Source organism: Gorilla gorilla, chromosome X, assembly GCF_029281585.2.
Source record: "Gorilla gorilla gorilla isolate KB3781 chromosome X, NHGRI_mGorGor1-v2.1_pri, whole genome shotgun sequence".
In the NCBI taxonomy this organism is placed as follows: domain Eukaryota; kingdom Metazoa; phylum Chordata; class Mammalia; order Primates; family Hominidae; genus Gorilla; species Gorilla gorilla.
The window spans coordinates 108458618-108483802 of record NC_073247.2 but is presented as its reverse complement, the minus strand read 5'-3'; the positions used below and the strand labels follow the sequence as shown (position 1 = coordinate 108483802).

At 41.0% G+C, this 25185-nt stretch overlaps 1 protein-coding gene across 6 annotated transcripts in view; it reads right to left on the bottom strand.

Annotated features, from left to right (window-relative positions):
• The window catches only part of DIAPH2 (diaphanous related formin 2), a 914723-nt gene extending 893183 nt beyond the window's left edge, over positions 1-21540 (bottom strand). For 3 of the 6 annotated variants that reach the window (XM_063703105.1, XM_063703103.1, XM_063703104.1), the window contains exon 1: positions 21044-21540. In XM_063703105.1, coding sequence (XP_063559175.1) covers positions 21044-21175 — 132 coding nt within the window. In that variant the 5' untranslated portion in view covers positions 21176-21540. The remainder of the gene's footprint in view (positions 1-21043) is intronic. The other 3 variants (XM_063703101.1, XM_055376802.2, XM_063703102.1) reach the window with 1 other exon arrangement.
• Positions 21541-25185: the final 3645 nt, after the last annotated feature.

Here is a 25185-nt window from a genome sequence, read left to right as displayed (position 1 = left end):
AGGAGGGTGGTCTGTGGCCAATTCAAGAGCACATGGCCTATTCAAATAAGACAGATCTTATTCAGACACAGAGGATTGCTGCCAGCCATGTGAGAACATGAGCCTAGTACTGTAAAAATTACTCTGATGTTTCAAGAGAAGCCAGGAATTTAGATTTATGTGTACAAACTCCCAATTCTTAAGAGTTAGCAAACAAATCAAATTTTAAAAACCACATTGCTAATACTGAAAGCCAAACCAAACAAATCTATGGGCCAGGTATGACTTGCAGGGCTGCCATTTTGCAAACTGTGCACAAGTTTAGTGGTTCTCCAACTTTAGAGTACAAAATCATGCAGGCAGCTTATCAATGCAGATTCCCAGGGCCTGCACTCAAAGAATTCTGTTTCAATAGGTCCATTGGGACTCCTGTATCTATATTTTTTGCAAGCTTTCCCAGTGGCCTTGAGGCAAGTGATTCTAATGCTACTTTAATCTGTGAGAAAGGGAATCTACAGGATTAAGGGGAATGAGAAGCTTGGGAAAATGGAAACTATGTTTCTAATGCATTGAAAATACTTTTACGTTTTTCAATGTACTGCACGTTTCAGATCAATAGTGTGGAGATGGTTATAATTAGCGTTAAAATATAAGGTGGTCTTCTAAAAAAATCATAAACATTTTGTTTATTTTAAAAATTATTTTAAAAGTAGTATTTATTTTTGGCATATAAAACATTTTAAAAGAAGAAAGGAGTTGGCTGCAGTAACCCTGTATTAACTCTTGTAAAAGCAATCATTGCCCATTAATTGTCTGCTTCCTTAATTCAAATTTCCTGCTGATATATTTTCTTAAAACAAGAAATACCTATGCCACAAACTTCTTTTTTCTTTTAATTTTTATTTTTTAGAGTTGAGGTCTCACTATGTAGCCCAGGCTGGAATGCAGTGGCATGATCATAGCTCACTGCAGCCTCAAAACTCGGTTTTGGCCAGGCACAGTGGCTCACGCCTGTAATCCCAGCACTTTGGGAGGCTGAGGCGGGCGGATCACGAAGTCAGTTCAAGACCAGCCTGACCAACATGGTGAAACCCTGTCTCGACTAAAAATACAAAAATTAGCCGGGCGTAGTGGCATGTGCCTGTAATCCCAGCTACTCAAGAGGCTGAGGCAGGAGAATTGCTTGTACCTGGGAGGCGGAGGTTGTAGTGAACCAAGATCGCACCACTGCACTCCAGCCTGGGCAACAGAGCAAGACTCCACCTCAAAAAAAAAAAAAAAAAACCCTCTGTTTTGAACTCTGAATGCATTCTTCCCTTGGAGTAAGTACGTGGAGGGGGAGGAAGAGAAGTTCCCAGTGACTCAGTTCCTAGTCTATTTTAATCCAAATTATTAATCTTTCCTGTTCCTAAATCTGAATCATTCATATGGAACTTACCGAATACTGAGGTAATATACAGCTGTTTTCCTTATAATATTGTAAATTCCTTGATAACAAGTACCTGTATCTCATGACCTATATCTGTTAGCACTAAACATATTAGGAAACTGAACTATACTACAATACATATCAAATACAGGAATAACGTTCATGGGAAAATGTGCTCCACACTACTAAGCAAAAATGGAGGAGAGACCAGTAGCAGAGTAAAAGCTCCTATCAGCCCCAACCTTTTTGGCAAAAAAATCATATGGTAGGGCAAGTAAGAGAGATGTTTCAGAAGATTGTTCCCAGCACCATCACATTTATGAAGGTCACTGAGAAAGAAATAAACAAAGAGTACTCTGATGTGACTGGGTCTCAAATTCCCAAGGCAACATCAGTAGCAAGGGGGAGAAAAAGGCCAGGCAATATTTTGGCTCAACATACCAGGGGAGCCCCTGCCCAAGGGCCTTTCATATGGCCAGGTATTTATAACTCAGGAAGTTCCTGTCTTCTTCATTTGTAGTTAATGCTCTTCATGTTTCAAAGGCTCAAAAGGGATTTTGCCAGGATCACAAATCCCTCATGAGAAAGTAGTCTACCAAAAGATGATTCATGTCCTAAAGACCTATATCTTTTTAAAATAATTTTGTAACCGCACAAGGAACCTGAAAATTTTCCCAGCCTATACCTTGTGAAATAATGTCCTCTTTCTATAGCTACAAACCACTGCATAAAAAAAGCCAGGCATGGTGACACATGCCTGTAGTCCTAGCTGCTCAGGAGGCTAAGGTGGGGGGATCCCTTGAGCCCAAAAGTCCAAGGCAGCAGTAAGCCATGATCACAACATTGCATTCCAGCCTGATGACAGAGCAAGACCCTGTCTCAAAACAGAAAAGAAAAGAAAAGGAGGGAGGGAGTCTCTTAATAAAAATCCCACTTATTTAAGTGAATTATCTTAAGTAGGGGACTTGAGTTCAAATCATAGCCCTAAGACTACTTTGCCACAGTTGTAAGCAATGTATCTCTTCTCATTTTGTCATAGGGGATTGATATATGCAAACGGAAAAAAAAATTCATGATAACACTTGATTGAGGACAACTTTATCTAGTGAGGATAACTTTACCTAGTTTTGTATGTCATAAATCTTGCAGCTTGTCTTGGAATATTCCAGGGACTATAAGACTGTAATTCAGCCTAGACACAACACATTCCGTGTGACAGCAGCAGCCTTGTAATCTAAGCTACCTGACCTTTAGAGTAGGATCTATTTGTGGAAGAAAAAAACAACAACAAGATCTTTAGACTTAGAGGCACAGATCTACAGAATAGTAGGCTGGGAGCAAGGGCCAATTAAGTTGCTGTAAAACAGTAAGTTATCAAAGTGCACACTATTTACGGTACATGTTTAATTTTGCAAGTTCAAAGCTGTCAAATTGAAGCATGCCAAAAGGTATCAGAATTAATAAATATCTTTATATTTATACTACAAACAGGCTAATTACCAGAAAGTTTGGACATAAGATTTTAGACTTCATATTTCCAACTGTAAAATGTCTAAAGTAAGATATGATTGTAAGCTCTGATCACATCAATCTCCTGCTCAAATAATCTACATGGGTTATAGAATGAATTCCAAATTGTTTATGGTGAGCACTGAATGCTTATGTTATCAAGCTGCAGTCTCTCCATCCAGACTGACCTCCACCCTCATACATACATCTGGGCTTTACTAGACTAACTCATATTTTTCCTCAAACATGCCCTAACTTCCTAGCTCTCTTGCAGTTATGCGTTGTCATGGACTGAATGTCTGTTTCCCCCTAAAATGTATACCTTGAAACTGAACCCCCACCCCATGTGATGGTAGTAGGAGGTGAGGTCTCTGGGAGGTAATAAGGATTAGATGAGGTCATGAAGGCAGAACCTTCATGAATGGGATTAGTGACTCTGTAAAACTCACAAGAGAGTTTGCTTTCGCTCTCCATTCTCCACCATGTGAGGATACCACAAGAAGTCAGCAGTTTGCAACCCGGAAGAGGGCCCTTACCAGAACTCCATCAAGCTGGTACCCTGATCTTGGACTTCCAGTCTCCACAACTGTGTGTAATAAATTTCTGTTGTTCATATGCCACCTAGTCTATGGGACTTTGCTATAGCAGCCTGTGCTGACTGAGATATGCGTATTTTTCTCACTACAGACAATGCCCTTTCTCCATTCTATCACAATAACTGTTTTAAAAAAAATCTCTGCACTTTAAGACTCTCTTCTATTGCCTATCTTTCCATGAAGTCATCCCTAATACTTCATTTGGAATTAACACGATTTGTGCTCCCATAGCACTTTTTCCTTCTACAGTAGCACTTACCACATTCCACCCAGCACCACAGGTTTGTATACATCAGATTCTCCAACTCTATGTTTCTAGTGGGTAGGAGTTCTTTACTTTAACCCTGATAATGCTTACCGCAGCACTGAGGTGAGCTTCTCCAAAACATTTATTAAATTAGATTAAGTATTGAACATGAAGAATTTCAGAGGTAGAATATTACCAACTGAGGAGCTTGCCCAAATCATCAGTAATAAAACTAACCATATATAGCTACAAATTAGATGTTTGTGGACAATTCCCAGCCAATTTCTCAAGCTCTATTATTTCTCAACTAATGTAATCCAACAAAAAGGAAATGTGTTAAAATACATTTATTAGACTCCTAATAGGATCTGCGATAGGAGAAAAATAAAACATATTTATATAAAAAATAGAAAATTACAGCTCATTTCTAGATTTTAAATATAGTCTGTTACTTGTAAGAAGAAGACAGAATGCTATCATAAAATATCATGTATTTTGGAATCAGAATCAATTAACCTCTCTGAGACTCGTTTCCCATATTTGTTAAATGTGGGAAATAACTATGCCTACGTGTTTATAATAAAAAATTAAGATGGTGATGTAAAACTCCTAGAACAACACCTGAAATACTGTAGGTGCTCACTAAACGTTAGTTCCCTCTCTCTATCCCACTTCTGAGCTGGTGAAAAATATCTCCTATGATCACCTACATTCAGTCATAAAACAAGTTCAGTCACAACCTTCTCTCTAAGATCTTAATATTTTAAAATCAATGACACTTAAAACAAATATGTGCCTTTACATAACTCTAAACTTGCATACATGATAATCCCACTATTAAGAATGGCTTGCCTTGGCTGGTCTGAAGGTAGTAAGTTATCTCGAATGATTGTTCACAGTCAGTTACAGATCCAACTCCTTGTTCTACTCTTTCCCCTCTTCTCACTACTGCACTCGACTAGTCTTAAAAAAAAAACAAAAAAAAAAACTTGCCTTTTAATCTTACAAAGCTGTTCTTCATTCCTAAGACCCAAATCAAATGTTACCTCTGTGAAGTCTTTCCTCTCCCTACCAAGCACAGTATGCAGCATTCCCAAGAGCGTTCTCATACCTATTTATTATAGAATTTACTACTTTATATGTATCTGTCCTTTTCTCATTAGGCCATGAGCTCCTCAAGAGTAAGACCTGTATATAGTTATGTTTATACCCTCAGCATGATGCCCCATACATAACAAGGATTTGATGTGTCTGGAATGAACACTATAACATACATTTATAATAAGGACAACTGTTAATATGGCCATGCATGCTGCAGAAATGAACTGGCTCTCTATGGGAAATTGAAGGGGAATGAAATGATCATGTCACCTTCAAGCAGGCAATAAAGGGTTTAAGAGTTATATAAAGAACTAGAAAGAAAGTACTTAGGATTCACTGAGAACAGAAAAAAGAAGAGGTTATTTCAGGCATATGAGACAATACACCTAACGGCTTCAACTTTTAAAAGGGGAGCAAATTAAAAAAGGAAGAAGATACAATTAGGTGCCTAATAGTAGCCCTAAATGTAAAAATACAGTGGGACCTGATGCGTTGAATGAGAAGGAGTCACTGACTTTCACTGGTCAAACAGGGAAGTTAACCTTCATTCAACTGGACCAGAAATCATAAAGGTCAGTCAGTGACTAACAATAGAATAATACAGTCTGGTGATAAGTGAAGCAAGTAAACCTTAGCTTGAAAAGGTAAACCTGATAAACAGTGTGTGTGTGTCCATGTGTGTCTGTGTATGTGTATGTATGTGTGTTGAGAGCATCAAGTTAATTTTTATTTTTCCTGTAAAAAGGAAGAATATTAAAAACACCACTATAAAGTATTTGAGGTGTTATGCAGTTTTTAGTAGAACTGCAACAGTCAGGAGATGCCTCTCAGCAAACGATGACAAAGTATCAAACTTAGATGTCAAAGTAGATAGAAAAGTTTGGCATCATCTGCATCTGCATCTGCATCCAGGTGGTATTTGAAGAGGCATATGATTGCCTGCAATTGTATGTGGAGAAGAACAGATAACAGTGAGAAGTTTTGAAATGGAAGGCAAACAAAGCTGGCACTTTAGCAGTCAGCAAATCAAGAGGCAGAAGTTGTCAGAGAAGACTGTACCATAGAATCTAAAATTCAGGCCAGGTGCATGGCTCAGGCCTGTAATCCCTTTGGGAGGCTGAGATGGGCGGATCGATTGAACCCAGGGGTTCGAGACCAGCCTGGGCAACATGGCGAAACCCCATCTCTATGAAAAATACAAATATTAGCTGAGCATGATGGCATGTGCCTGTATTCCCAGCTACTCAGGAGGCTGAGGTGGGAGGATGGCTTGAGCCAGGGAGGTCGAGGCTGCAGTGAGCCATGATTGCGCCACTGCACTCTAGCCTGGGCAGTAGAGGGAGACCCTGTCTCAAAATGATATATAAATAAATAAAATTCATATAGATGATGAGTTAAAAGTCACCAGCATCGAAAGTTGTTGAAGTATCAAAGAATCCACAGATGGAAAAAGAGCCTTTTAAACTCACTACGATGAAAATGAATATTTTCCTTAGATGTCAGAAATGAGGTAAGTGATAAAAGGTATAGTTGACAACTAAAAAGTTCACAACAGTGCAGTCCACCAGATTTCCAGTAGCAGAAAAGAAGAAAATGCAAATAAAATTGGCGGGAATCAATGAAACAAACCATGCTTCCATGAAGACAGGGATTAGCTGACCCTGTCTGAATAGAGAGGAAAGGAGAGAATGGAAAGTAAAGAACAGCTGAGGAGCCACAGAAATTTTTCACACTAAATATACAAAAAGTTTTTCACACTAAATATACAAAATGTTATAGGGTCTAAAGCAGAGTTTCTTAACCTTGACATTTTAGACTGAATAATTCTTTGTGCTGGAGAGAATGTCCTATGATTGTAGGATAGAGAACAGCAACCCAGGCCTCTATTCACTAGATGCCAGTGTAGCACCCTCCCCCAGCTGTGAGAACCAAAAATGTCTCCAGACATTACCAAATGTTCCCTGGGAGGTAAAATTAGCCCCCACTGAAAATCACTGGTCTAAATAAAAAGAACAACACACTTTTTGGGACATGGGAATGCTATATCCTTCCTTACATATTTATCCGTAACACGAAGCCCTTTGGGTTAGATGGAGTGAAAAACAAAAGAACATCAACAACCAGGACTATATTTAGAGAAAATATGAATTTGTAAAAATTGATAAGAAGTATTTGAAAAACAAAAATTTACTAAGATTCTTAGTCTGCTTAATTATCAGCTTTCCCAGTTATGTCTCTATCATTATGAGAGCTTAAGATATCCTTCACTTTCTAGTTTCATGCTGTGTTGTACACAGTTGTATGAACAGAACCAATATGGAAATATTAGCTCATTAACATTGGTAATCAAGCCAGGTGTGGTGGCTCATTCCTATAATCCAAGTGAGAGGCTGAGTTGAGGCAGGAGGATCACTTGAGGCCAGGAGTTCCAGACCAGCCTGGGCAACACAGCAAAATGCTGTCTCTACCGGAAAAAAAAAAAATTTAGTGGGGCATGGTGGCACATGCCTGTAGTACCAGCTACTTGGGATGCTAAGGGAGGAGGATAACCTGAACCCAGGAGTTTGAGTTTGCAGTGAGCTATGATCATACCACTGCATTCCAGTCTGGGCAACAGAGCAAGACCTCATCTCTTAAAAAAAAAAAAAGTTTAAGATTAGTAATTATAAGAAATAGGCCAATTTCAGGCTCCAGACACATACTGGTATATTCGTAATCTATTTTACCTGTCACATTTTTAAAAATTAGGGGCTTTTTCTTTGGGGAAGGATGATGGATCAAACTAAGGGGACTAGAACTCAAACTACATTATGCACTTCCATATTGTTTGGCACTTAATGCCCGTAGTTTAGGGCTCTATTACTCGTCACAAGTCAACACAAAAATAGTTTGTCACAACACTTTCTGCAAACTAATTAAAAAGATAGCACTTGGCTGAATATACCACACTTTTATAGCAGCCAATCTTTAGGCAAAGCACACGCAGGAAGCAGCAGGAGAGGGTAGGTGGTTCTTGGCACTCCCCTAAACAAGAAACAATGCATATCGTGTACTTGTTTAACAGGAGATAGCATTAATTTTTCCAAAGCACTTTTACTTCATGCAAAAGATCACAAACAGAAAGGAAGTGGGCAATAGAGGAGAGAGAGAAGCTAAAACATGAAGTAGGCAGTATAACTTGCAATGTAACCTCTTCAGAAGCTAGTCTCTGCAAGGCTGACGTACAAACAACAAGAAAATCATATGCAATATGCAACAGTAGTAAAGTACACAGGCCTTCTGCTGGCCATGCAATTAGTTAATAAAGGCCAGACTGCTAGACAGGTATTTTTTTTTTCCCCAGTGGTGGGCTATCACAGGCTGGTATTTTTAAGAACTGTGTTTAAGTAGCCTTAAAATCCACAGCCATATCACTTTTGTCCTCTTGACTTTTTCTTAGTGGTCACATTTCTGACCCATTACTTCATGGCAGTGATTCAAAGAATTTTTTTTTTGACAATGGCACTAAAATGAATGGCCCCTGAACTCTGTCTTCTAAATCATACATAAGCAGAGTGCAAATCTAGGCTAGGTCCCACCATCACCAGTCTAGAGAACCACTAGGTCTTCAGTTCAATTTAGAGCTACCTTGAGGTTCTCAGGCAGTATAGAAAATCGTGGTGTAAAACATACATTTTACAGTCACATTGGTCTTGAATTCTATTTTATTTTTAAAAATATTTTATTTTTTTGAGACAGAGTCTCGCTCTGTTGCCCAGGCTGAAGTGCAGTGGCAGATCTCAGCTCACTGCAACCTCTGCCTCCCGGGATCAAGCAATTCTCCTGCCTCGGCCTCCCAGGTAGCTGGGATTACAGGTGCATGCCACCATGCCTGGCTAATTTTTGTATTTTCAGTAGAGACAGGGTTCCACCATGTTGGCCAGGCTGGTCTTGAACTCCTGACCTCTGGTGATCCACCCGCCTCGGCCGCCCAAAGTGCTGGGATTACAGGTGTGAGCCACCACACCTGGCCCCACATTGGTCTTCAATTCTAAATTCACCTTTGCATATCCTCGGGCCAGTTACTCATCTGCTTGGAGATGTTTTCTTCACCTACAAAATGATTGCTGTGAGGATGAAATTAGTTAAAACTGATGAAGGAGGCAATCTGCCATGAATCCCTGAGCATCCCCTGCCCATTCTTGCTGGCTATGCCAAGACTAAAAGGCACTGACAGCATTTTACTGGGGCCATTTCCCATGGCTGTGTTTGTAGCAAACAACCTTGAGGATGAGGTGATATCTCCCCACCCCAAAGATCAAGCTGACTTCTTAATGCTATAAAAGTAGCAAACCCCCAAGCTCAGAGTTCCTCTCCTGCAATGCCACTGACTCCGTTTGTGGCCATCGTGCTGGTCTACCCACGATGGGACTTATGGTCATAGTGAACCAGCATGTCATGCTGACATTCTGGCTACTGCTTTTGCAATGAATAATAAACTGTCTTTTGTCCTTTGGGTCTTCTGCAATCATCCATTAAACAGTAACAGGTAGGTAAGTAGGGGAAAATCCCAGACCTTGCACAGTTCTTAACAAATACATGCAAAGCACTTAGAACAAAAACTGGTACCTATGATATTGTGTACTATTGAGAATCATCTCTGGGAAGGCTTGCATACTGTACTTGGTCACTGAACCAAAGCATCCTCCCAAGAATCAGGATGACGCAGAAGAAGCCAGCATTCCCTAGGGCTCAGACCATTACCTTCCGCACAATTCATAGTTAAAAAGAAACGTTGATGTGGCCTTCACTAGACTAGGCTAACCTAGACTCCAGAAACAGGACAATAAAGTTAACTGGGATATTCACTCTTTAGCATTCAGCCTACTTCCAACTTTTTGTCTAACTGGAATCCAGAGGTCTTGTATTTATGTTAGGGTAGATGTATTACAGCTTTCAATAAACTTTGACTCCCAGTATGCCAGAGCTAAATGGAACTTTGTAGATCATCTATTTCAATTCCCTTATTTTACAGAATACACTGACACCCAGAGAGAAGAAAAATAAAAGACTTGTCCAGAGTCACATTTTTAAAAAGTAGTCGGCTTATCTCTATAGGACCTTTTTTTAAAAATTTTCTTTTCTTTTAGAGTCAGGGTCTCACTCTGTCACCCAGGCTGGAATGCAGTGGTACGATCACAGCTCACTGCAGCCTCAACCTCCTGGGCTCAAGCAATCCTCCTGCCTTAGCCTCCCACAGTGCTAGGATTATAGGCATCAGCCACTGCACCCAGCCCAGTCTTTTTAAATAACCAGAAACAAACTCCTAAAAAACACTTAATAGGATCAAATATCCTATTTAGCCTATTTCAACTCTGTATAGCATATTAAATACATTTAGATTCCATAAAATACAATGTAGGCATCTTGAAAAACATGAAGTGGTGGTGCCAAGATCAAAATGAAGTTTTGACTAGTTCATAACTACATGGTGATGAGTGAGGATAGGAAATGCTTTAAAATAAATCTCTGTCACGTTCAGTAATCGATTTAACATCCAATGGCCATCCTTCTGCCTGTTATCTCCGTGGTCAGACAACAGGATACACCATTGATAATAGTCACAGAAATCAGTAAAAACAACAAGAAATAAGATGCCCTTCAGAGTTATAAACATGCAAGTAGTAACATTATTTAAGGAGGAGAGAGGAGGTTGAAAGTAGGGATTTGTAACATATCTTGATCTACAATTAGCTATAACAGAACCCATAGGAAGAATGTGAAAAATTGGGCCCAGAGCCCTACACAGTTCCTACTGTAAAGTGCAACCAATACCTCAGCTCCATTTTATACAGAGATAATGGCCATTTAAAATCTAGTATTTTGTCCCAGACCAACTCAGCTTATATTAAAATGTAGGATTTTGCTCTCATGGGAACTTACAAGACCATCTGAATGCAGTTTGATGAAGCAAGTATAGGCTGTAATGAAGAAGCCTAAGAATTTGAGATGAGAGAATACAGGGAAGCCCTACTTTTGTAAAACAAACACATGAAAATCTAAACTGCCAGCATGGATAAAATCCAGGCCATTTTTGAATCATAAACTTATTCTTCCCTGTAACAGCTTGTTTAAAGACCATTAGCACCAGGCGTTGTGGCTCATACCTGTAACTCCAGCACTTTGGGAGGCCGAGGCAGGCATATCACTTGAGGCCAGGAGTTCAGGACCAGCCTGGCCAAAATGGCAAAACCCTGTCTCTACTAAAAACACAAAAAAAATTAGCCAGGTGGGGTGACGTACACCTGTGATCCCAGCTACTCAGGAGGCTGAGGCAGGAGAATCTTTTGAACCCAAGAAGTGGAGGTTGCAGTGAGCCGAAATCATGCCACTGTGCTTCAGCCTGGGCGACAGAGCGAGACTCTGTCTCAAAAAAAAAAAAAAAAAAAAAGACCATTAGCTAGTCATCCAAAGTGGGGGTGGGGAGGTAGATAATGTAAACTAATGCAATGTCAATGAAAAACAAGCTGAGGGCACCCTAAGAAGTTTATTTTCACTCACAAATATTTTATGTACACACTGACTCTTCTGAAAAACGTTGATTTTGTAATGTGAGGTACTAGACTGCAGAGCATATTATCAGAGGAAATGCTTCTGCCAAATTTGTTTTAACCCATCTTAACTTTCTATATGTTCTGCCCTGTATCGTGAGCAACGAAAGTGGAAATAAGCATGGTACAAACTTTAAAAAACAATGCAGCCAGGCACGGTAGCTCATGCCTGTAATCCCAGCACTTTGGGAGGCCCAGGAGGGCGGATCACTTGAGGTCAGGAGTTTGAGACTAGCCTGGGAAACATTGTGAAACCCCATCTCCACTAAAAATACAAAAATTAGCTGGGCGTGGTGGTGCATGCTTGTAATCCCAGGTACTCCGGAGGCTGAGGCAGGAGAATCGCTTGAACCCGGGAGGCGGAGGTTGCAGTGAGTAGAAATCGGGCCACTGCACTCCAGCCTGGGTGACAGAGTGAGACTCCATCTAAAAAAAAAAAAAAAAAGATGCAGCCTAGCTAATGCGTAACCATATGAAACTCTGTGAAACAATTATGTCAAGAAAATTGCTGAAAGGAGTGCAGAAAGGGAGGAGCCTTAAGCTAACTGATCTACAATTAGCTATAACAGAACTCAACCCTTAAGTTGGGGAAGATAATGAACATACTGAACTATAACCTAGGCCCTCAAGGGCACAGCCATCTACATTTGAAGATTTCAATAATTCAAAAGCAAAAGTAATCAGGTGTAGGATATTACATAAATATACATCTTACATTCTTTTCTCAGAACCAATGACAAATAAGAAATCCCTACTCAAAATGAAGTTTCACTCTTGTTGCCCATGCTAGAGTGCAATGGTGCAATCTTGGCTCACTGCAACCTCTGCCTTCTGGGTTCAAGCGATTCTTCTGCCTCAGCCTCCCGAGTAGCTGGGATTACAGGTGTCTCCCACCATGCACAGCTAATTTTTGTATTTTTAGTAGAGATGGGGTTTCACCATGTTGGCCAGGCTGGTCTCAAACTTCTGACCTCAGGTGATCCACCCGCCTCAGCCTCCCAAAGTCCTGGGACTACAGGCGTGAGCCACTATGCCTGGAATCCTTGCTGAATTTCTTATCAGGTATGAGACTAAAATCCATCTGGCTTTAAATGTATTAGCTAGCCCATATGGTGCCTCTATGTGAATCAGAAAATGCAGCCCCAGGAAGACATAGTCTTGTAACTGGCACATGATTTGGTAAGTGGTGTGACCTCTGTGGTCTCACACCCTTGGTCAGGGCCCACCCATACATACCGACCTGGTCTCTGTTATACGTATACATTATTAAAGCTCACAATGCAAGTGTACAGCCTATACAAGGTCTTCTTATCTACATATAGAATCTTTGTAAACAGTTTCAGCCAGCACAATAGGCTACTAAGCATTTAAGACTTTATCAGTGATTGATTTCAGAGCACGTAAAACACCACCTCCATAGTTTTCCCTCCCCTGGGCCAAACAAAAGAAGAAAATGCCAGCTCTCTGGCTCCAACAACTATCACTCATCTATCTGTTTTGAGGAAAACTACCCAACTGACTGGGTTAGTAAATGGTCAGTCTAGAAGTTGCAGAGTGGAGACAGATTACTAGCCTAAATCTACTTGAGTCTACAGCTAGTGAAATTATTTGCCTATTGCCTCTCAGCACAATAACAGCACTAAACTGCTGTCTGGAAAGTAATAGTTACACAATTTCTTTAGCAAATCTGTGTGGAGTCTAGGCCATTTGCCCAAGTTGATTTCTCATATTTACCCACTCCACCCATCCCCAGCTCCATCACCTCATTAGTGTAGTCTGGTTTTCAATTGTAAGCCCACAAACATCTCAATAAGAATAACTTCTATGTAAAGGTTTACTCACCCAATTATCCAGATTCAGCAACCTAGACTATATCAAAGGGGCTGAAAAACAAAGATACACCAAACCGGCATTTGTTTTGAAATAAAACTAGAGCCAGTAACATAAACTTAGTTGTTGTGGTGGGGTGTGAATGTCAAAGAGTCATATGAACGCTTTATCTAGAGAAATGAAGAATAATTTTCCTTTGCCTAACTATCTACAGCATTTCCCTGAAAGGAAAATTCTTACACATAAGCCCCACTCCACTTCACAAATTGCAAAATGAAGAATTAGTGATTGCCCAACCAGTGAGTAAAGCCAAAACTAATTTGTTCTATTTTTGATGGTACATAATAGCTGTTCCAAGGAGTCTATCCACCCTTGTATAGTCAACCTTTCCAGATACTTCTACAGAATTAAAGACAGAAGTGAACTTAATTTGGGCTGAGGCTTTATGATAGCACTTTATGTGGAGTAACTCTGAATAAGATTTTACCAGTAATTTAAAGCTGTATTTGTTTAAGGAGTTCAGTGACATGTATATCAATTAGGTACACATTAGATCAAAAATCTAATTTTTTTTAGGCAATTAGTAATATTTGATTATGGAATGAATGCTGGATGATACCAAGGAATATGTTAATTTTAATTTTTAAAGACGTGACAGTATGTAGGAGTAAAATGACAAGATATCTGAGATTTGCACTAAAATACTTTAGCAAGGGAAAAATAAAGGATGGATCAAGCAAATGTTGCAAAATGTAGATAACTTATATCTGGGCAATGGATAGATGGTGGTGGTTCATTGTACTATTCTACTTTTTAGCACGTTTGAAAATTTGTTTAAGTTTTGTAAAAAAGTCTCATTAACTGGCTCATATTATGAAGTTTAAAAGTTAATTTCTTTTACTTTTAGCTTAATAACAGACCAACGAATTAAGGGTAGGTTAAAATTCCTCTTAATTTTGAGCAGATCTTTCTTTTTAAAGCCTGGATGTCTATGATATCACAGAACAACAAATAGATTATTTGTTGTTAAATAGATTTTTTAAAAAGGATTGTACCCAAAATCTCTTCTCCCTTGGGTGAGTGCCAGAACTGCCAGGTGATTGAGTCAACAGCCATTTAGGAATAATTCCTTCCTAATGAAGTGTTGGATTCCTACCTAGGCCTGCCTTAATAGCCACCTAGAAGCTTCTCACTCATTCATAGGCCACACTGTATACAGCTGGTGGCCAATATGCTGGTATGTATTTGTAACAATGTAGCTTACTCTCCTTAAAGCAATACAGTAAAATCTTCAGTAAACCAAAGACTGTGCAAATGGTGATAAGTAAGAATTTTGTTTTCTACATTCTTTCATGAGAAAGGGACCAATACCTTTCCCTGCCAGGTAACCTGACACAAAGTCAGTTAAATACCAGAATTCAGTTGTCTGTTTAAGCTACAGCCAGAGTATATTATTTGGAAACAGACTCAACCTGATGAGGAAAATAAGTTTTAAATCAGTATGAGTTAATTTCTTTCCATTACTGACATTCACAATAAATAGCTATGTGAAAATATATCTTAATCTTTCTTTAAATGCATCAGTTTTGAGCTGTATCCCACAATGGGTGTCTTCCACAACATGCCCACTTGGATATCAAGCTAATAACTATATTTTAAGTTACCTGGACATCATCATAGTTTCTCCTGTCTTGAGGGGAAAAAAATGTATCAAACACCCCAAATCCAGCAGAAGGAACTGGTTTCTTCTGCATGGTAGACTGGAGTTGGGTCTTCAACAATAACACCTGTGGTGCTAGTGGTACCCAGTAACATTTAACCAGATGTGCTGATTTATATAAATTAGCATATATTATGTATGCTGTTATTTACAGTGTTCTTTGAAAGCAGGTTGGAAAAGAATATGATTTCACTTCAGTAACATGTTGCTACTGCCAGAGCTTAATAATATCTAGGTGGATTACAATTAGAATTGTTCCAAAAAGGAACAAAAGAAGAAAAATTGAATAACTTTTTCACCTTCAGAGTCCCTGAAGCACAATGACTCAGTGCTATGGATAATTTCTACAATAGAGGAGGTAGCTTTTAAACTTATCTCTAAAGCAGTCCTCTTAACATTTCAGTGACTCAGTTTCTTTATTTGTACAAAGGCAGTAAGCTGCCTGACAAGGCATAATGTCACAGATATCAAATGGAAGTTTTGTTTAAAAAAATTTTAATGCCTCAAATTGACACAATGAAAGAAAAGGGTAGACTAGTTCTCCAAAAAATTATCATGGAAAAAAATTAGGATCACATCTTATATTCATTCAACAGAATGAAATCTTAGTAAAAGGATAGAATGCATATTCCTCCAAAGGGACAAATGGTATTGGGGAGAGAATAAGGAATCTTTCAACATATAACCATATTATGGTACTTTATACAATAATAACATTAGTGCTGTCAAAATGCAAGAAAGACATTAAACCATCCAACCATAATCATATTTGATTCAAGTAATATAAGGGGTTAATAAAAATGCTCTATATTTGTATAACAATATAGAATTTCCTAATGCTTTCTCATTCATTACTGTATTTTATCTAAAACACCTTGTGAAGCAAATCAGGCAGGCAGCATTATCCCCAACTGGCAAACATTAATCAAAGAGCTCAAACTTTTGGTGCTAAATGGCTCATCAGAAATCACAAGCAAATAGAAGACAGATGGGACACTGGAACCCAGGTCTTTTGGCTCTCCGTTCCATATTCTTTTGCCAATAATATGAAGTCTCCTGCTAATAAGAGTAAAATGTTACTTGGCTCATCGTTGTTGGTACTGTTTCCGTGCTTGGAAGTTTAGGCTCTGACATCACAAGAATTCAAACAAGCTGGGGGTAGAAGAGTTCTCACAGCCCTGAAGAAGTTTACTGAGTTTAAAAATTGGAGAAAAGACAAAGAGGAATGTATGGATAGGTTCATTTGATGGAGTACATATACTTAAAAAAAAAAAAGGCACATACAAATAAACATTTTTTTAAAAAGCCTCTTTTCACCAATTTACACTCTCAAAATACCTGGTATATAGGGGAAAAAAATCCCCAGCTAATAATTATTTACTGAATAGTTTTGCACCCAAGCACCGGCCTGCCAGGTTTTCAAGAATAGACATAAAATGGGACCCATTCCCAGAGGCAGTTTAAAATATTTGCAGAGACAAGATCAGCATGTAACATTCAGACTCATGACAGTTATTGAGTCCAGAAGAAGGAAAGCCCTCACTAAACTGAAGTAATCGGTGTTTAATGGAAGAGTGAGAGAATATTGAGACATGAGCTGGGCTGTGAAAGGGGGTGAAAGTTATAAAAGAGAAAGGGGTGGCCATTTCAGATTTGGTGGGGATGTTCAGGGTGGGTGGTACTAAGGAGAGGCAAGGGAGGTGGCAGAAGGAAACTGAGGTGCAGAGAAAAACGCCTAGTAAATGGATGAGCTGGTAAATGAATGAATGGACAAGCTGCAACTGGAATCCAGGTCTCTAAATATCAAAAACTCTTTATGCTACTCTGCTCCTTCTAAATGGTTTTCCTGCCTCCATTCTAGCATGCTTTTCCAAGAAATTCTCCAAAGTACTTTTTTTTTCTGAAACGCAAATCTGATCAGGTCATTCTCCGCCTTAATCTCTTCAATGGGTTACCCCTACTTTCAGAAAGAAGTTGAAACTCTAACATGGCATACAAGATCCATCATGATCCGGACCCCGTCTCTTTTCTAGCAAGTCTACCATGTGTACCCTTTGTTTCAGCCATATTCATCTAAGTGAACTTTCTTTATTGGATATGCTCCCTTATCTGTTTACCTTTGTATATGTTGTTTTTTCAACCTAGAATGCCTTTCCCTCACCTATTTTCTTCAGCCTTCAGCTGCAAATGTCACCTACTGCGATAAGCCTTTTCTTACTCAAGCATGCAATTCTACGTAGATGCCTCTCCATGACCACCCCCCACCATGCATATTCCTATAGCAACTTATCACACTGCTTTTTTTTTTTTCCTTAAAGAGATGGGTTCTCTGTCACCAAGGCTGTAATACAGTGGTATAGTCACAGCTCACTGCAGCTTCAAACTCCTGAGCTCAAGCAATCCTCCTGCCTTAGCAGCCTGTGTAGCTGGGATTACAGGCACATGCTACCACGTCTGGCTCACATTGCATTTTAAGCATTAATTAACTTCCCTGTCTGTCTCAGTAGACTACAAGTATCTTTGTATCACCAACCCTTAGAATTATGCCTAGCACACAGTAGGTACTCAGTAAACCTGTATTGCATAAATGAAATCATTGTTGCTCATACCTTATCATTAAAAATCAAGACTGGGTGCAGTGGCTCAAGCCTGTAATCCTAGCACTTTGGGAGGTGGAGGTGGGTGGATCACTTGAGGTCAGGAATTCAAGACCAGCCTGGCCAATATGGTGAAACCCCGTCTCTACAAAAATACAAAAAAGATTAGCTGGGCCTGGTGGTGCACACCTGTAATCCCAGCTGCTAGGGAGGCTGAGGCAGGAGAATCGCTTGCACCCAGGAGGCAGAGGTTGCAGTGGGCCGAGATCACACCACTGCACTCCAGCCTGGGCAACAGAGCGAGACTCCGTCTCAAAATAAATAAATAAATAAAAACATAATTTATCCAGTTGTAAACAAATAACCAAATAGGAAGTTACATAATAACCAAAAAAATTAACTAATTTGACTTTACTGTTTGAAGAACCAAAGGCTTCAGAAATTATGCAGGAACACAAAGTCAAAAATGCAAAAACATCAAATACTGTTAGGTCACTCTACACTACCGTGTGGTGTGGGGTGCAGTGTTCTGCATCAACATTGGCCTCTCTTAATGGTTAAGTCACTGCCTTAAATAAGTAGGATTCAAGATGTAGTTCCTTCACCACATTTACAGAGCTTTCTCTTCTACTCAATTTAACAAAATGCATTCCATGGTTGACATCAAATTACAAATTAATCTAAGATTCATGCTGTTTGATGACATGTTGCAATCTGGGCCTAACCAAAATAGTTACATAAAATCCAAAACTCTACTATAATGCATTATTCAAAGTGTGATGAGTCCAAGACAGGAATGCCTTATTTTAAAAGAATCAAAACAAAAGGGTCATTATGAGGATGCTTATATGAAAAAAACTGAAGTGAATTCCATTAAATTTTTATTTAAGTAATCTTAAATAGAAATCATTATAGTGTTGAAATGCCACTCTGAAAAATTTCTCACTAATACTCATTAAAAAGTTGAGGATATAAATGAAAGCAGTTCCTCTCTATAGAAAATCTGCTTTCCAGGCTGACCAACATGGTGAAATCCCGTCTCTACTAAAAATACAAAAATTAGCCGGGTGTGGTGGCACGTGCCTGTAATCCCAGCTACTCAGGAGGCTGAGGCAGGAGAATCACTTGAACCCGGGAGGCAGAGGTTGCAGTGAGCCAAGATCGCGCCACTGGACTCCAGCCATGGCAACAGAGCGAGACTTCGTCTCAAAAAAAAAAAAAAAAAAGAAAAGAAAATATGCGTTCCATTTCCATTTTTCTAGAATTCTGAGGAACTAAATGAAAACAACCAAACTACACAAGCCTTATACCTTATGAATCCACTGTACTAGAGCGACTGAATTAATTTTCCTCTGTAGCGGAAATTTTAATCTATGTAGACATTGAGTAGTTAACTTCTTTTTTACCACCAGAAGAATTCGTTTCAATATCAATCACCTGTGTGGTCAATGCCATTTCCCCTTCTTCCCTACTCAGTAACTTAGAGTGGAAGCAACTATCCTTTCCTTTACTTTCTATCTTTTGTAATGCCATAGTTCTTACTCTTCTATAGGTAATGGATGCCTTTGAAAAACTGATGAAAGCTATGGGGCCCAGAAAAATAAATGTACCCATATACACTCAAATATTTTCATACAATTTCAGGAGTTTAAGAACCCCTATGCCCCAAGATCACCTACACAAATAATTTCTATCACCATATGGCTTTTATAATCCCGTACCACAACTCCTTTACACTCATATACACACACAAATTAAGGACTAGTTCAGAGATTAACATAATACTCAAAATAAAAAAATTTCACCTAAGTAAAGTTGTATCTTACTAGCAAACTTCTAAGAATCCCAGATGAATTCTTTCCTGAAAAGCTTACTAAATCTTACTGTTTGGTCAACTTGCTTGCCTTAAAATGTGCCACAATGTCTTCCTAAATTTGTTTTTGTTAACTCTGACACATCTGCTTGTAAAATCACGTAAGGCTCAAAAGTTATGTTTGAGCAAAAAAAGAAAATTCATGTTAATATTAACAAACTCTTGGATTCAAATCTTGTTCTACCGTATCAAGCTATGTTCAACACGGAACAGTGAAGTTAGCTAGGAACTGAAAATGATACGATCTCATAACTATCTAGTTACCTTGTCAAAGCAAGTAAAACATAAAAGATGAATCAGGACAAATGGCTAAAGGGAAGAGAAGAATATAATCAAGGTGTTACTACTAACAGAGATAAGTGTTTTTTTTTTTCTCGAAAGCATACTTCTTAAAAGTGGCAGATTCTTGCTAGACGTACCAAACCATTTGTGGAAACTATCAGTTAACTTTTTACTTAAATTTTTAATCACTGATTAAACCACAGTTTTGTACTGGATCCAAACCAAATGGCCAGATGCCATAAGAAACGGCTCTATTTATATGTCACCCTCTCCTTGTCTATTATAATCAAGTTGGTAGTTAAAGCTGAAATCTATACATTCAACATGTGGCTTGTGCTTCGGATCTGGACTAAGAATACAGCTATAAGGAGTATCTGCTGAATTTGTACAGGAAAACCCTTTCCCCTCACACCACCCAAATTAGAAAGTTTACAAAAAGCGGAACCCTTCTGATGAGTTGAGGAAACTCCAGTATTTCCCAATGCAATACCAGGCCTCATCGATTTCATTCCTCTGCACATTCAGTGGCAGGAAATGGACTGCTACCATCGGTTCACACTATCAGCACGGTGAGATTTGCACAGTTTGTGCCTACTGCTTTTGAGCGTTCTTAATCAACTAAGTGGAAGTACTGTATGACTATGCCTATTACACACACTCGACAGTTGGTGGTACCTCACCCAGCCTCAAACTCCCACGCGCCCCCACCCTTCCAAAGAAACGTTTCTTGGGAGAGCACATGGAGAGAGGCAAGGAGGAGGAAAAAGGCACGTAGGCGCCTCTTCCTGAGATTTCTGGTAAAGTAGAAAGACTGGGAGCATAAATAGTGTTCTTGATTTGCGAAGCTGTAGGTGGGCTCCCAAGGACTTGGAATAAAAAGGAGGGAGGTTCCCCTGCCCCGGACCCTACGCGTTAGGAGGCAAAACAGCAACTAACAAGAGGTGGGAGGAGAATGGAATAGCGCAAAGGTTTGCGCCCACAAGTTAGACAAACAACAGCCCTACCCAGTACTCGGGGTGTCCCCAAGTTGGGGCTGGGCCTTTCTCCTTCCCGCACCGCCTCCCGGGCTGACAAGAGTGAGAAAGGGGTTAAGTAGAGAAGGGGGTGCTCTTCCGCCCCCACGCCGTCTCCGCGCCTCGGCGTGGCCACTCCTTTAGCGGCTCCCCGAGTTGCACAGCGAGGTCGCGGTCATCCTTGGGAGGGGGCCCCGGGTGCCCCCGTGTTCAATGGCAGGAGGATCCCGGGGCTCTCCCTGTCCCTAAGGCCGGCGGGGGCTGCGGGAGCACTCACCAATTTGGGTTTGTTTTTCGTTTCCTCTTCATTGGCGGCCCGGTTCCCCGCGCTCCGCTTGTTGCTCCGGCCCCCACCGGGTTCCTCGCTGCCGCCTCCCGCTCCCGACGCCGCCGCCCCGGGCTGCTCCATCTTTCTCCGGCCCTGTCACCTGTGCCCTGTAACCCCACCTCTCCTCAACTGAGAAAGCACCTCGGGGCGCTCACACTGCCCCGCGCTGACTCGGCGGCACCTCTTCCTGAGGGAGAGAGTGTCTGCCCGGGAAGCTGCCGATTTCAGGCCCCCGGGACTCCAGGCTCCCAGGCACCCCCGACGCAACCACGCCGTTGCCACTACTCGGCGCTGGGGCAAGCCCTGCCCCTGAGCAGTTGCAATTACCGCGGTCGCCGCCGCCCTCAGGGCGGTGTTTAGGGTGGAGGGAAAAGTAGGTGCCTATCTCTTTAAGAGGGCCTCAACACACGTGATTCTTCAAAGTGCCCGCATCGGCCGCCCGGGCGCGCAAAGCTGCTTCCTACTCCCGCAGCTGAGCCGGCCCCAGCTACTGAGCATGCCCGGCGCGGTGACTGGAGCCTAACAGAGCACTTTCAGCTGCGGTTAGGCACTGATTTCACTTCCTAGTGGCCCAGCGAGAACAGGGAGGGAACTAGTCAAGAGAAAGGAAGGGTAGCCCATTTTAGAGATGGGGAAACTGAGGCCCGGGAAGATCCGCCTGTAAGTTTCACTGGCGGGTCAACCTGAGTATCAGCTTTCACTTCTGTGGGCCACAGCACCTTCCCTCCCTGAGGCCTCTCCGGGGGTGTGGTCCTGCTAACGTCTGTGGAAAGACTTGATTGGCAAGGGAACTGGCATCCTATAGGAAAACCACCGGGAGTGCTGATTAATTGCCTCGACAGACTGTGTGTGGGTCAGAGTGGAAAGAGTGAGTGCTTTCTGTTGTCGTGATTACGTTGTGACCGAAGAAATACAGTTGTTCCTTTATTCCCATGCTGCAGGGTTGTTGAAGCAGCAGGCGCCCACCGCTTAATCCCTAGGGGATTGTTAGGTTCTATAACCAAAACACTTACATACAGCTAGCAATTGAATTGAGTGCTATTTTCAGGTTCCCGAACTAGTTTAGAGTTGTTGTGGGGAGTGAATAAGATCATGTGTGTCAAAGCTTTGTTGTAAATGAAAATCCCTAGACAAATGCTAGGTGTTTTTGTGCAGCAGCAGGGCACTGTTGGGACGATAGTCTTAAGTCCTTGCGTCATACCTAGCATTTTGTCCTCAGGACAAAATATAGTACCCACACTGTATTTCTTCTATCCTCTTTAAATGATGCCCTTTAAAAGTAAAGGTACACACTGAGAACATTAGACGGGGTGGGTAGGATTTGAATGAGCCACCATCATAGAATAGGAGCACATATGCTAGGAAAGCTACTTATAAAGTAAATTTAAATATGAAATCTATAAACATGCCATACACCTATTACTGAAGATATCTCCAGACTATGACTCCTTTTGACCTTCTCCCCTTCGGCCTAAATTTAATATGCTGAATGGAATTTGTATCTGAACATATTTATTGAGAGTGCATTAGGATGCATTTGACCATGCTATAGGTGCGAGGAGACAGCTAACTTGGGCAGTAGAATGAAAAGAACACCAGATATCTGAAAACAGCTTTAATTCTAGCTTTGTCATTATCATTAACTTTCTTTTTTTTTTTAATTCTGAGACAGAGTTTCCCTCTTGTTGCCCAGGCTGGAGTGCAATGGTGCAATCTCAGCTCACCACAACCTCCACCTCCCGGGTTCAAGCGATTCTCCTGCCTCAGCCTCCCAAGTAGCTGGGATTACAGGAACCCGCCACCACGCCCAGCTAATTCTGCATTTTTAGTAGAGATGGGGTTTCTCCGTGTTGATCAGGCTGCTCTCAAACTCCTGAGCTTAGGTGATCCGCCTGCCTTGGCCTCCCAAAGAGCTGGGATTACAGGCGTGAGCCACCGTGCCTGGCTGACTTTCTTTTTAATCATGGAGGTGTGACTTCTCTACTCCTAAGGTGGCAAGCTACCAAAGGACAGCAGAGAAGAGGGAATACATGCTCCCAAACAGGGTGGTCAAGGAGCCCCATGGTAACTTTGCTTTGTTGAAGTTCCCGTTTTACTTAAAGTTTAGTGTATATTTTGAATTCAACTCACTACATACACACACACACAAACACAATTTATATAAATGTCTCCTCTCCTGAAAAATTGAGTCAAAATGGATGCTTCAGAAAGACATGACCTGTTTAGCCAATGCGTAATTCCTGTTTGTGCCATAGGTGTGGTCCATAGCTGAGGGCCCTCCAAGCGCAAACATGGTTCAGTAATCTGCCCAGTAGACATTTCTTCAGCTCCTTAGAGTACACTAGGTGATACAGAGTGTCATGAGTAAGAAGGATGAAGATGACACAGTTTCCGCCTTTTAGAACTTCAGAGCCTACTGGGAGAGACAGACCATTAAAGAACTGCACTGCACTGCACAGATATGAACAGGAAGCCTTTGAAGCACATGAAAGAGGTAACTATCGGAGTGTCAGAGGCTCAGGGACACCTTCCCAAAGAAGATGATGTTTGAGCTGAGTCTTAAGGGTCTGATTCAAGTTAACATTTGTTGGCAGCCTGCTAAGTGTGAGGTACTGTGCAAGGCATCATGAGTACAGTGGTGAACAAGACAGACATGGTTTGGTCTTAGGGAGCTTTCATGCTATCGGGAAAGATATATATAGTTTCACTCTTATTGCCCAGGCTAGAGTGCAATGGCGCAATCTCAGCTCACGGCAACCTCCGCCTCCCAGGTTCAAGCGATTCTCCTGCCTCAGCCTCCTGAGTAGCTGGGATTACAGGCATGTGCCACCACGCCCGGCTAATTTCGTATTTTTAATACAGATTGGGTTTCTCCATATTGGTCAGGCTGGTCTCGAACTCCCGAACTCAGGCGATCCGACTGCCTTGGCCTCCCAAAGTGCTGGGATTACAGGCATGAGCCACTGCGCCCAGCCTTGGGAAAGATATTAAAAATGTATTAAGCAATTACAAGGCAAATAAGGACAGTGAAGGGCATTCAGGCAAAGGAAATGACAACAGCATGTGCAGAAGCCCTGTGTTTAAGAAATTGGCGGGGAGCTGGGGAGACTGTTGGCAGGAGAAGAAGCAGAACAGATAAGGAGTTCCCAGATTGAAGCCCCCTACTTAATAAGTTTCATTACTGTTGTTTAAAAAGTGGAAGGGGGTCAGGCACGGTGGCTTACGCCTGTAATCCCAGCACTTTGGGAGGCTGAGGTGGGTGGATCACCTGAGGTCAGGAGTTCGAGACCAGCCTGGCCAACATGGAAAAACCCAGTCTCTACTGAAAATACAAAAATTAGCAGGGCATGGTGGCAGGTGCCTGTAATCCCAGCTACTCAGGAGGCTGAGGCAGGAGAATGGCTTGAACCCGGGAGGCAGAGGTTGCAGTGAGCGAGATCATGCCACTGCACTCCAGCCTGGGTGATAGAGCGAGGCTCTGTCTCCATAAAAATAAAAACTAAAAAGTGGAAAAGCAGAATAAGGAGGCCATTGTAATATGAATTACTTCTGTTTAGAATGTATAAATAGACTTGAAAATGTATTGATATTATTTTGAATGTAAGGTTGGGTTTCATCATCCTCAGGCCAGGTGAATCTGCATGTCATATCCAGTTATAAATACATGTAAAAGATTGATAATCTTTTCTGCAAAAAATGAAAGTTTGTCCCTGATATGTCTTACATTTGACTTTATTGTGGTTATTTTGGCCCGTCTTAATTCTTGATGTTTTTTTCAGCATTTTGCTCTAGTTAATGTAAACAGTGGTTTAAAACAAGCAAAAACCTTTCCTTCAGGCTTCAGGGTCATTGGCCTGGCAGAAACTAACACAGGAAAGGAGCCACTGCTCTCGGTAAGGACTCTCTGTCCACTGATTATGAACCAAGCACCTCACCAATTGTGGTCCTACAGCAGATCTCTCTGCATCTGTAATCCTTTATTTTTACCCTCCTGGGTCACACAAATAGGTTGGTGGATGGAACATCTCTTCTCTGATGCTGAAGAAAGAAGGAGGCTACCACCATCAATTGGGATATCAAAACTTAAATGT